This window comes from Pristiophorus japonicus, chromosome 7 (genome assembly GCF_044704955.1).
Source record: "Pristiophorus japonicus isolate sPriJap1 chromosome 7, sPriJap1.hap1, whole genome shotgun sequence".
NCBI classification, from domain to species: domain Eukaryota; kingdom Metazoa; phylum Chordata; class Chondrichthyes; family Pristiophoridae; genus Pristiophorus; species Pristiophorus japonicus.
In genome coordinates this window covers 249,726,523-249,738,901 of record NC_091983.1, presented here as the reverse complement: position 1 = coordinate 249,738,901, position 12,379 = coordinate 249,726,523, and the positions used below count along the sequence as shown (strand labels likewise).

At 56.0% G+C, this 12,379-nt stretch overlaps 1 protein-coding gene across 1 annotated transcript in view; it reads right to left on the bottom strand.

Moving 5' to 3' along the window:
• LOC139266717 (dynein axonemal heavy chain 6-like) overlaps positions 1–12,379 on the bottom strand; it is a 580,613-nt gene that overhangs the window by 17,232 nt on the left and 551,002 nt on the right. The window contains exons 34-35 of the mRNA XM_070884303.1: positions 4,717–4,903; positions 3,255–3,334 (exon numbers count right to left, since the gene is read on the bottom strand). Coding sequence (XP_070740404.1) covers positions 3,255–3,334; positions 4,717–4,903 — 267 coding nt within the window. The remainder of the gene's footprint in view (positions 1–3,254; positions 3,335–4,716; positions 4,904–12,379) is intronic.

Below are 12,379 nucleotides of genomic sequence, written 5' to 3'. Positions count from 1 at the left end.
TGATTTCCTACAGGCAGATTTTAGGTAGCTAGGAAAGAGATTAAAAAGCAGGACCTCAAAGATAGTAATCGCTGGATTACTCCCGGTGCCATGCGCAACTGAGTATAGAAATAGGAGGATAGAGCAGATGAATGCGTGGCTGGAGAGATGGTGCAGGAGGGAGGGCTTCAGATTCCTGGGACGGATTCTGGGGGAGGTGGAGCCTGTACATGCCGGACAGGTTGCACCTCAACAGAGCCGGGACCAATATCCTCATGGGGAGGTTTGCTAGTGCCGTTGGGAAGGGTTTTAAATAATTTGGCAGGTGAATGGGTACCAAGATGTAACATTAGAAAGGAGAAATAAATTGTTCAAGGGATTGAGAGAGACAGAGAGCACAAAAGTAAGAAATAGTGCAGTATTGGGTGGAGTCCAACTAAGAGAGAATACAGGATGGTCTAGGATAGGTCTATAATATATGTATGTGAACGCACAAAGTGTAGTAAACAAGGTAAATGAGCTGCAGGCACAAGTAGCCACATGAGAATATAATGTTGTGGCAATAACTGAGACCTGGCTCAAAGGGCAGGATTGGGTGTTAAATATTCCTGGTTATAAGTTGTTCAGGGAAGGAAAGATAGGAGGTGGTATGGCAGTATTGGTTAAGGAGGATGTTACAGTGCTGGAGAGAGAGGATGTCCTGGAGGGACAGAATCTATATGGCTAGAGTTAGGAAATAATAGAGGTGCCATTACACGACTAGGTGTATTCTATAGACCACTAAATAGTGGGAAAGATATGGAGGAGCAAATTTTCAGAGAAATTACAGAGCGGTGCAAGAACTATAGAGTAGCAATAATGGGGGACTTCCACTATCCTAATATAGACTGGGATCGTAATAATCTAAAGGGCAGAGAAGGGGAGGTATTTCTGAACATTCTTGAGCAGTATGTTTCCAGCCCGACGAGGGAGGAGGCATTGCTGTATCTGGTTCTGGGGAATGAGTGGAGCAAGTGTCAGTAAGTGAACATTTAGGGAATAGTGATCATAGTATCATAAGGTTTAGATTCACTATGGAAAAGGACAGGGAGCAATCTGGAGTAAAACGTTTAACTGGGGGAAGGCCAATTTCAGTGGGATGAGAACGGATCTGGCCCGGATAAACTGGAATCAAAGATTGTCAGGAAGAACGGTAGTGAAACAATGGGCTGCCTTTAAAGAGGAAATAGTTTGGGTACAGTCGAGGTACGTTCCCATGAAGGGGAAAGGTAGCGCAACTAAAGCCAGACCTCCCTAGATGATGAAACAGATAGAGAATATGATGAAGCAGGAAAAGAGCGCGTAAGACAGATGTCAGGTTTCAAATACATCTGAGAATCATGCTATATGTAGAAAGCAGAAGTGAAGAAGTGAAAAAGAGAAGTGAACAAGAAAATGAGCGGCAAAGAGAGGGTATGAGAATAGAATGGCAGCCAACATAAAAAGTAATCCAAAAGTATTATACAGGTATATAAATAGTAAAAAGGTAGTTAAAGGAGGGATGGGGCCGAATAGGGACCAAAATAGAGACCTACACATGGGTATGGCTGAGGTACTAAATGAATAATTTCCATCTGTTTTCATCAAGGAAGAGGGTGCTGCCATAGACATAGTGAAGGAGGAGGTCATGGAGACATTTGATAGGATAAACATTGATAAAGAGATACTAGAAACACTGGTTGTACTTAAAGTAGATAAATCATCAGGAGCGGATGGGATACATCCTAGGATGCTGAGGGAATTGAGGATGGAAATTGCGGGGGTACTGGCCATAATATTCCAATCCTTTAGAGATACAGGGGTGGTGCCAGAGGACTGGAGAATTGCAAATGTTGCACCATTGTTCAAAAGGGAGTGTAAAGATAAACCCAGAAACTACAGGCCAGTCAGTTTAACCTCGGTAGTGGGGGGTCGGGAACAGACCAATCAGTAGTGTCTGGGGGGTCGGGGACAGACCAATCAGCAGTGTCGGGGGTTGGGGACAGACCAATCAGCAGTGTCGTGGGTCAGGGACAGACCAATCAGCAGTGTAGGGGGGGTCGGAGACAGACCAATCAGCAGTGTAGGGGGGTCAGGAACAGACCAATCAGCTGAGTAGGGAGATCTGGGACAGACCAATCAGCAGTGTCGTGGGGGGGGAGGGGGTGCCTGGGACAGACCAATCAGCAGAATTGGGGGGGTCTGGGATAGACCAATCAGCAGTGTTGGGGGTCTGAGACACGGTCCGGGGCCTGGTCTCAGTTTTAGGCAGGATTATAATCACAGAATGACACACTGGAGGAGAGGAGGTCATACAGCCTTTCACTCCTCTCGGTTCCTTTAGTGGTTCAGTATCAGGCAGCTGATTGTCTGACCTTTCTGAGCTTTAAGCTTGATTAATGATGTCATTCGGCATGTTATTTTAGGCTGGAGTTTGTGGAGCAGGTGGAGCTTAAGTTGCCTCTTTTAAATAAATCAATGGGGTGCCCCATCGACACTAACAAAAAGACAACTGCACAAGTTCCCCGTAAACCCGAGGTGGCACCAGCAGTATAATATAATGAATAAGAAGGACAAGTTGAGAATGCTGTTAAAAAGCATATGGCTTTATAAACAGAGGCAGAAAGTACAAAAACAAGGAAGTTATGTCAAACCTTTATAAAACACTGGTTAGGCCCCATCTGGAATATTGTGGTCAATTCTGGGCAGTGCACTTTAGCAAAGATGTCAAGGAGGGTGCAGAAAATGTTTTAAAGGAATTTGATAAATTCTTGAAAGGTGAAGGATTCTCTGGAAAAAGCCAGGGAGTGGGACTAGCTCTTTCACAGCCAGCTCAGACTCGATACACCGAATGGCCAACTTCTGAGGCGTATTATTCTAAACGTAAAATCTAATTCAACTAAAATAAACTTATAATTGAAATCACAATATTGTTAATGGTGCTTCTCAAGAATTGACCTCCGTGAGCCAGAGATCCAGCTCCAAACAGGAGAAGGGCATGGACCTGCCCCCGACACCTGGGCAAGGATACTCTGTGGCTCCAGTAAGGCTGCCCGTGAGCAGGGCAAGGCCCTCAGACTGTCCCTCTCCCTCTAAAGGGAAAATGGTCTTCCTTGTGCTCTGCTTCACCCTGACGGCTCCCGTCAAGATTGGAAACATTGTGAGAGAACCTCTGATCGCAAGGTGAGTCATCCAGTCCCTCGGTGCAGTCAATACTATTAGGGTGGGACTACCTAGGTCGACATAGGTGCACTTACTTAATCACCGCTGCTCTCTTCTTCTGTCCGGCCATCACGAGCACAGACTTAATGGACCGCATTCCAAAGTCATAATGGTCCTATGGAGACAGGAAAGGAGGACGAGTTCAGAGTTCAGAGTTCAGAGTTTAGAGGCACAGCCAACCTCTCTCAGACAGAGCAACTTATTCAAAGATTCTGGCACCTGTCTACAGTCAGAGGACCCTGGAATATAGACCACACAACAAGCAGCTGCTGTGAGTCTGACATCAATCGGATACTCCTGGTGAATCACACAGTATTGACGGACATGTTGGCAGCTTGCCTGTTGAAACGCAAACACTTCCATCCCCATCACTGACTGCGACGTTGTGTTGCAACTGAGATTCACTGGCGTGCAGATGGAGCGCACGATGCTCCCTGCAGTCCCCAGGGAGACGTGGATCTGATCCAGACTTTCCTCCCCACCACAGCCCCCCCCATCCCATTCTAGTGGTACCGACCGGGATTCGGGTTAGTTCACATCTGAATTTCCATCGCCTGGATGGGTCGGAGAGGAATTTTCCCAGATTTGTTTCTCCCTAAATTGGCCTGGGTTTTTAATCTGGTTTTTGCCTCTCCCAGGAGATCACATGGCTCCGGTTGGGGTGCAGTGTAGAATGTTTCATTGTAAGGGGTGTCGCAGTTGTGTGGGGCGGACTGGTTGGGCTGGGTGTACTTTGCCTTTCCATCATTGTTCATAGGTTTATATGTAACCTACAGGACTGCTGACCGAAGGCCGTGCGGCTCTTTGTCGGCCGGCACGGACACGATGGGCCAAAATGGCCTCCTTCTGCGCTGTAAATTTCTATCTTTCTATGAATGTGAGAAGGCTGGGCAGTGTTTTTGAGTGGAAGCCCTCCTGATCATGCGTGAGCCTGGTCAGTGAGTGTCAGCTGGCTATTATGCTGTGGAAGGCATCACAGCCAGGCCTGATCACACCCTCCCCTGTTGTGCGCGCACACACAGACGTGTTGCAGCAGGGGCGACTGGACAGCGATCAAGACTGCGAGTCCCCTGCCCCGGCTGATTTTGCCCTCCCTAGCTCAGGGGAACGGAAGCCACCAGCTGTCCCTCTGGCTGAGCCGAGCAAAGCCAGCGCTGCTCAGCAATCAAAGCTGGGGTGTTTGTGATCTCCCAGCCGTACTGGCTGATTGGCTGCAGTCTGAATGGGCGAGCTGCCAATGTGTCCTTCAGTAAACTGTGTGCTGCTGTCACCTGCTGAGTTACAGAGCCTTTGGGGCAAATCACGGACTTAAGGCAATTAATTCCTGTGCAAAAATAGCTTTAACCATCTCTGTATATGTTGTGCATTCTGTAACTTCACAATTGGCAGTGCCGAGTCAGCGTCTAGTCCACCCCTGCACTGAAACTGGTTCAATAATCTTTAGAATTGAGTGGAAAGGATGCTCCCAGAAGGTGGAGGTGAAGCCTGGGCTCCTACCTGTTGAGATAACTGCTTGCTGGCCAGCTGATATAGATCAACAATCTTTCCGGAAAGGGACTTGGCCGATTTAAAACCCTCGGAGAACAGGATGATTTCTGCGATGAGCTCACAGTCGGGCACCATCATCGCCACCGGTCGGAACAAGGACTTCAGGTTGTCCGGGAGATCCACTCGCCCTTCGTACCTGAGGCAAAGAAAACAAATGCTACAGCTGCACACCTGAATTAAGAGCAGGAAATGTACGGCAGGTTAGGCAGCACCTGAACGGGAAACGCAGGGCAACAATTCATGGGGAGTCCATAGAAATAAAAGGATAGCTTCACGCTCACACCGCAGGCCGACACGCTCACACCGCAGGCCGACACGCTCACACCGCAGGCCGAGAGACTCACACCGCAGGCCGACACGCTCACACCGCAGGCCGAGAGACTCACACCGCAGGCCGACACACTCACACCGCAGGCCGAGAGACTCACACCGCAGGCCGAGAGACTCACACCGCAGGCCGAGAGACTCACACCGCAGGCCGAGAGACTCACACCGCAGGCCGAGAGACTCACACCGCAGGCCGAGAGACTCACACCGCAGGCTGACACACTCACACCGCAGGCCGAGAAACTCACACCGCAGGCCGAGAGACTCACACCGCAGGCCGAGAGACTCACACCGCAGGCCGACACGCTCGCACCGCAGGCCAACACACTCACACCACAGGCCGACAGACTCACACCTCAGGCCGAGAGACTCACACCGCAGGCCGAGAGACTCACACCGCAGGCCGACACACTCACACCGCAGGCCGAGAGACTCACACCGCAGGCCGAGAGACTCACACCGCAGGCCGAGAGACTCACACCGCAGGCCGAGAGACTCACACCGCAGGCCGACACACTCACACCGCAGGCCGAGAGACTCACACCGCAGGCCGAGAGACTCACACCGCAGGCCGAGAGACTCACACCGCAGGCCGAGAGACTCACACCGCAGGCCGACACACTCATACCACAGGCCAACACACTCACACCACAGGCCGAGAGACTCACACCGCAGGCCGACACGCTCGCACCGCAGGCCGAGAGACTCACACCGCAGGCCGACACGCTCGCACCGCAGGCCGAGAGACTCGCACCGCAGGCCAAGAGACTCGCTCCGCAGGCTGACACACTCACACCGCAGGCCGAGAGACTCACACCGAAGGCCGAGAGACTCACACCACAGGCCGACACGCTCACCCCGCAGGCCGAGAGACTCACACCGCAGGCCGCGAGACTCACACCGCAGGCCGACACGCTCACACCGGAGGCCGAGAGACTCACACCGCAGGCCGAGAGACTCGCACCGCAGGCCAAGAGACTCACACCGCAGGCCAAGAGACTCACACTGCAGGCCAAGAGACTCACACCGCAGGCCGAGAGACTCACACTGCAGGCCAAGAGACTCACACCACAGGCCAAGAGACTCACACCGCAGGCCGAGAGACTCACACCGCAGGCCGAGAGACTCACACCGCAGGCCGAGAGACTCACACCGCAGGCCGACACACTCACACCGCAGGCCGAGAGACTCACACTGCAGGCCGACACACTCACACCGCAGGCCGAGAGACTCACACCGCAGGCCGAGAGACTCACACCGCAGGCCGAGAGACTCACACTGCAGGCCGACACACTCACACCGCAGGCCGACACACTCACACCACAGGCCGAGAGACTCACACCGCAGGCCGACACGCTCGCACCGCAGGCCAACACACTCACACCACAGGCCGACAGACTCACACCTCAGGCCGAGAGACTCACACCGCAGGCCGAGAGACTCACACCGCAGGCCGACACACTCACACCGCAGGCCGAGAGACTCACACCGCAGGCCGAGAGACTCACACCGCAGGCCGAGAGACTCACACCGCAGGCCGAGAGACTCACACCTCAGGCCAACACGCTCGCACCGCAGGCCAACACACTCACACCACAGGCCGAGAGACTCACACCGCAGGCCGACACACTCATACCACAGGCCAACACACTCACACCACAGGCCGAGAGACTCACACCGCAGGCCGACACGCTCGCACCGCAGGCCGAGAGACTCGCACCGCAGGCCGAGAGACTCGCACCGCAGGCCAAGAGACTCGCTCCGCAGGCTGACACACTCACACCGCAGGCCGAGAGACTCACACCGAAGGCCGAGAGACTCACACCACAGGCCGACACGCTCACCCCGCAGGCCGAGAGACTCACACCGCAGGCCGCGAGACTCACACCGCAGGCCGACACGCTCACACCGGAGGCCGAGAGACTCACACCGCAGGCCGAGAGACTCGCACCGCAGGCCAAGAGACTCACACCGCAGGCCGAGAGACTCACACCGCAGGCTGACACACTCACCGCAGGCCGAGAGACTCACACCACAGGCCGAGAGACTCACACCGCAGGCCGAGAGACTCACACCGCAGGCCGAGAGACTCACACCACAGGCCGAGAGACTCACACCGCAGGCCGACACGCTCACACCGGAGGCCGACAGACTCGCACCGCAGGCCGAGAGACTCACACCGCAGGCCGAGAGACTCACACCGCAGGCTGACACACTCACCGCAGGCCGAGAGACTCACACCGTAGGCCCAGAGACTCACACCGCAGGCCGACACACTCACACCGCAGGCCAAGAGACTCACACCGCAGGCCGAGAGACTCGCACCGCAGGCCGAGAGACTCACACCGCAGGCCGAGAGACTCACACCGCAGGCCGACATGCTCACACCACAGGCCGAGAGACTCACACCGCAGGCCGACACGCTCGCACCGCAGGCCGAGAGACTCACACCGCAGGCCGACATGCTCACACCATAGGCCGAGAGACTCACACCGCAGGCCGAGAGACTCACACCGCAGGCCAAGAGACTCGCACCGCAGGCCAAGAGATTCACACCGCAGGCCGACACACTCACACCGCAGGTCGAGAGACTCACACCGCAGGCCGAGAGACTCACACCACAGGCCGAGAGACTCACACCGCAGGCCGACACGCTCGCACCGCAGGCCGAGAGACTCGCACCGCAGGCCGAGAGACTCACACCGCAGGCCGACACGCTCGCACCGCAGGCCGAGAGACTCGCACCGCAGGCCAAGAGACTCGCACCGCAGGCCAAGAGAATCGCACCGCAGGCCGACACACTCACACCGCAGGCCGACACACTCACACCACAGGCCGAGAGACTCACACCGCAGGCCGACACGCTCGCACCGCAGGCCGAGAGGCTCACACCGCAGGCCGAGAGACTCACACCGCAGGCCGAGAGACTCACACCGCAGGCCGAGAGACTCACACCGCAGGCCGAGAGACTCACACCGCAGGCCGAGAGACTCACACCGCAGGCCGACACACTCACACCGCAGGCCGAGAGACTCACACCGCAGGCCGAGAAACTCACACCGCAGGCCGGCACGCTGGCACCGCAGGCCGAGAGACTCACACCGCAGGCCGACACACTCACACCGCAGGCCGAGAGACTGACACCGCAGGCCGAGAGACTGACACCGCAGGCCGACACAACCACACCGCAGGCCGAGAGACTCACACCACAGGCCGAGAGACTCACACCGCAGGCCGACACACTCACACCGCAGGCCGAGAGACTCACACTGCAGGCCGAGAGACTCACACCGCAGGCCGACACACTCACACCGCAGGCCGAGAGACTCACACCGCAGGCCGAGAGACTCACACCGCAGGCTGACACACTCACACCGCAGGCCGAGAGACTCACACCGCAGGCCGGCACGCTGGCACCGCAGGCCGAGAGACTCACACCGCAGGCGAGAGACTCACACCAGGCCAAGAGACTCACACCGCAGGCCGAGAGACTCGCACCGCAGGCCGAGAGACTCGCACCGCAGGCCAAGAGACTCGCTCCGCAGGCTGACACACTCACACCGCAGGCCGAGAGACTCACACCGCAGGCCGAGAGACTCACACCGCAGGCCGACATGCTCACACCGCAGATCGAGAGACTCACACCGCAGGCCGAGAGACTCACACCGCAGGCCGACACACCCACACCGCAGGCCGATGGACTCACACCGCAGGCCGAGAGACTCACACCGCAGGCCGACACACTCACACCGCAGGCCGAGAGACTCACACCGCAGGCCGAGAGACTCACACCGCAGGCCGACACACTCACACCGCAGACCGAGAGACTCACACCATAGGCCGAGAGACTCAGACCGCAGGCCGAGAGACTCACACCGCAGGCCGAGAGACTCACACCATAGGCCGAGAGACTCACACCGCAGGCTGAGAGACTCAAACCGCAGGCCGACACACTCACACCGCAGGCCGAGAGACTCACACCGCAGGCCGAGAGACTCACACCGCAGGCCGAGAGACTCACACCGCAGGCCGACACACTCACACCGCAGGCCGAGAGACTCACACCGCAGGCCGACACACTCACACCGCAGGCCGAGAGACTCACACCGCAGGCCGAGAGACTGACACCGCAGGCCGACACAACCACACCGCAGGCCGAGAGACTCACACCGCAGGCCGAGAGACTCACACCGCAGGCCGACACACTCACACCGCAGGCCGAGAGACTCACACCGCAGGCCGAGAGACTCACACCGCAGGCCGACACACTCACACCGCAGGCCGAGAGACTCACACCATAGGCCGAGAGACTCACACCGCAGGCCGAGAGACTCACACCGCAGGCCGACACACTCACACCGCAGGCCGAGAGACTCGCACCGCAGGCCAAGAGACTCGCTCCGCAGGCTGACACACTCACACCGCAGGCCGAGAGACTCACACCGCAGGCGAGAGACTCACACCGCAGGCCGAGAGACTCACACCACAGGCCGAGAGACTCACACCGCAGGCCGAGAGACTCACACCGCAGGCGAGAGACTCACACCGCAGGCCGTGAGACTCACACCGCAGGCCGACACGCTCGCACCGCAGGCCGAGAGACTCACACCGCAGGCCGAGAGACTCACACCGCAGGCCGGCACGCTGGCACCGCAGGCCGACATACTCACACCGCAGGCCGACACGCTCGCACCGCAGGCCGATTGACTCACACCGCAGGCCGAGAGACTCACACCGCAGGCCGGCACGCTGGCACCGCAGGCCGAGAGACTCACACCGCAGGCCGACACGCTCGCACCGCAGGCCGAGAGACTCACACCGCAGGCCGACATGCTCACACCGTTGGCCGAGAGACTCACACCATAGGCCGAGAGACTCACACCGCAGGCCGAGAGACTCACACCGCAGGCCGAGAGACTCACACCGCAGGCCGACACGCTCGCACCGCAGGCCGAGAGACTCACACCGCAGGCCGACACACTCACACCGCAGACCGAGAGACTCACACCATAGGCCGAGAGACTCACACCGCAGGCCGAGAGACTCACACCGCAGGCCGAGAGACTCACACCGCAGGCCGAGAGACTCACACCGTAGGCCGAGAGACTCACACGCAGGCCGAGAGACTCACACCGCAGGCCGACACACTCACACCGCAGGCCGAGAGACTCACACCGCAGGCCGAGAGACTCACACCGCAGGCGAGAGACTCACACCGCAGGGCGAGAGACTCACACCGCAGGCCGACACACTCACACCGCAGGCTGACACACTCACACCGCAGGCTGACACACTCACATCGCAGGCCGACACACTCACACCCTAGGCTGACACACTCACACCGCAGGACGAGAGACTCACACCACAGGCGAGAGACTCACACCGCAGACCGAGAGACTCACACCGCAGGCCGACACACTCACACCGCAGGCCGAGAGACTCACACCGCAGGCCGACACACTCACACCGCAGGCCGAGAGACTCACACCGCAGGCCGACACACTCACACCGCAGGCCGAGAGACACACACCGCAGGCCGAGAGACTCACACCGCAGGCCGAGAGACTCACACAGCAGGCCGAGAGACTCACACCGCAGGCGAGAGACTCACACCGCAGGCCGACACACTCACACCGCAGGCCGAGAGACTCACACCGCAGCCCGACACACTCACACCCTAGGCTGACACACTCACACCGCAGGCTGACACACTCACATAGCAGGCCGAGAGACTCACACCGCAAGCCGAGAGACTCACACCGCAGGCCGACACTCACATCACTGCCCTGAGTAGGTCAAAAAAAACACATTAGCCCTGAAAGGGCTGCCAAAGGTTGAGTCGATTCCTCCCTGGCATGTAAATGGTTAAACTCCTTGGCTTGTTTCGATCTGAACTATCTCAAGCTCCAGATTGCATGATGTGTTTGTGCTGTTTCCACAATGAGTTTTGTTCAGGGTTTTGAACAGTAAATCTCACCACGAAACACAGAGCAACCAGGTGCAACTCCACAGTAAATCTTTAGCAAAATTATAAAATAATTAGCAGCAATTAACCGAAGAAATGTAGCATTCCATGTTCAACTGGTCACAGCCAGAACTGAAGGGATCATTACCGAACCATGAGGCAACAATTTGAAAATCAATTGCAGTTTGGTCTCATGGACAATTTCTGCTCAATAGGTGGGAACATTGAAACATAGCAAATAGGTGCAGGAGCAGGCCATGATCATGGCTGATCATGCAACTTCAGTATCCCATTCCTGCTTTCTCTCTATACCCTTTGATCCCGTAAGCCGTAAGGGCCACATCGAACTCCCTTTTCAATATATTGATTGAACTGGACTCAACAACTTTCTGTGGTAGAGAATTCCACAGGTTAACAACTCTCTGAGTGAAGAAGTTTCTCCTCATCTCAGTCCTAAATGGCTTACCCCTTATCCTTAGACTGTGACCCCTGGTTCTGGACTTCCCCAACATCGGGAACATTCTACCTGCATCTAACCTGTCCAATCCCGTCAGAATTTTATATGTTTCGATGAGATCCCCTCTCATTTTTCTAATTTCAAGTGAATATAAGCCTAGTCGATCCAGTCTTTCTTCATATGTCAGTCCAGCCATCCCAGGAATCAGTCTGGTGAACCTTCGCTGCACTCCCTCAATAGCAAGAACGTCCTTCCTCAGATTAGGAGACCAAAACTGTACACAATACTCAAGGTGTGGCCTCACCAAGGCCCTGTACAACTGCAGTAAGACCTCCCTGCTCCTATACTCAAATCCTCTCACTATGAAGGCCAACATGCCATTTGCCTTCTTCACCGCCTGCTGTACCTGCATGCCAACTTTCAATGACTGATGTACCATAACACACAGGTCTCATTGCACCTCCCCTTTTCCTAATCTCTCACCATTCAGATAATATTCTGCCTTCCTGTTTTTGCCACCAAAGTGGATAACCTCACATTTATCTACATTATACTGCATCTGCCATGCATTTGCCCACTCACCTAACCTGTCCAAGTCACCCTACAGCCTCTTAGCATCCTCCTCACAGCTCACACTGCCACCCAGCTTAGTGTGATCTGCAAACTTGGAGATATTACATTCAATGCCTTCATCTAAATCATTAATGTATATTGTAAATAGCTGGGGTCCCAGCACTGAGCCCTGCGGCACCCCACTAGTCACTGCCTGCCATTCTGAAAAGGACGCGTTTATTCTTACTCTTTGCTTCCTGTCTGCCAAACAGTTCTCTACCCACGTCAATACATTACCCCCAATACCATGT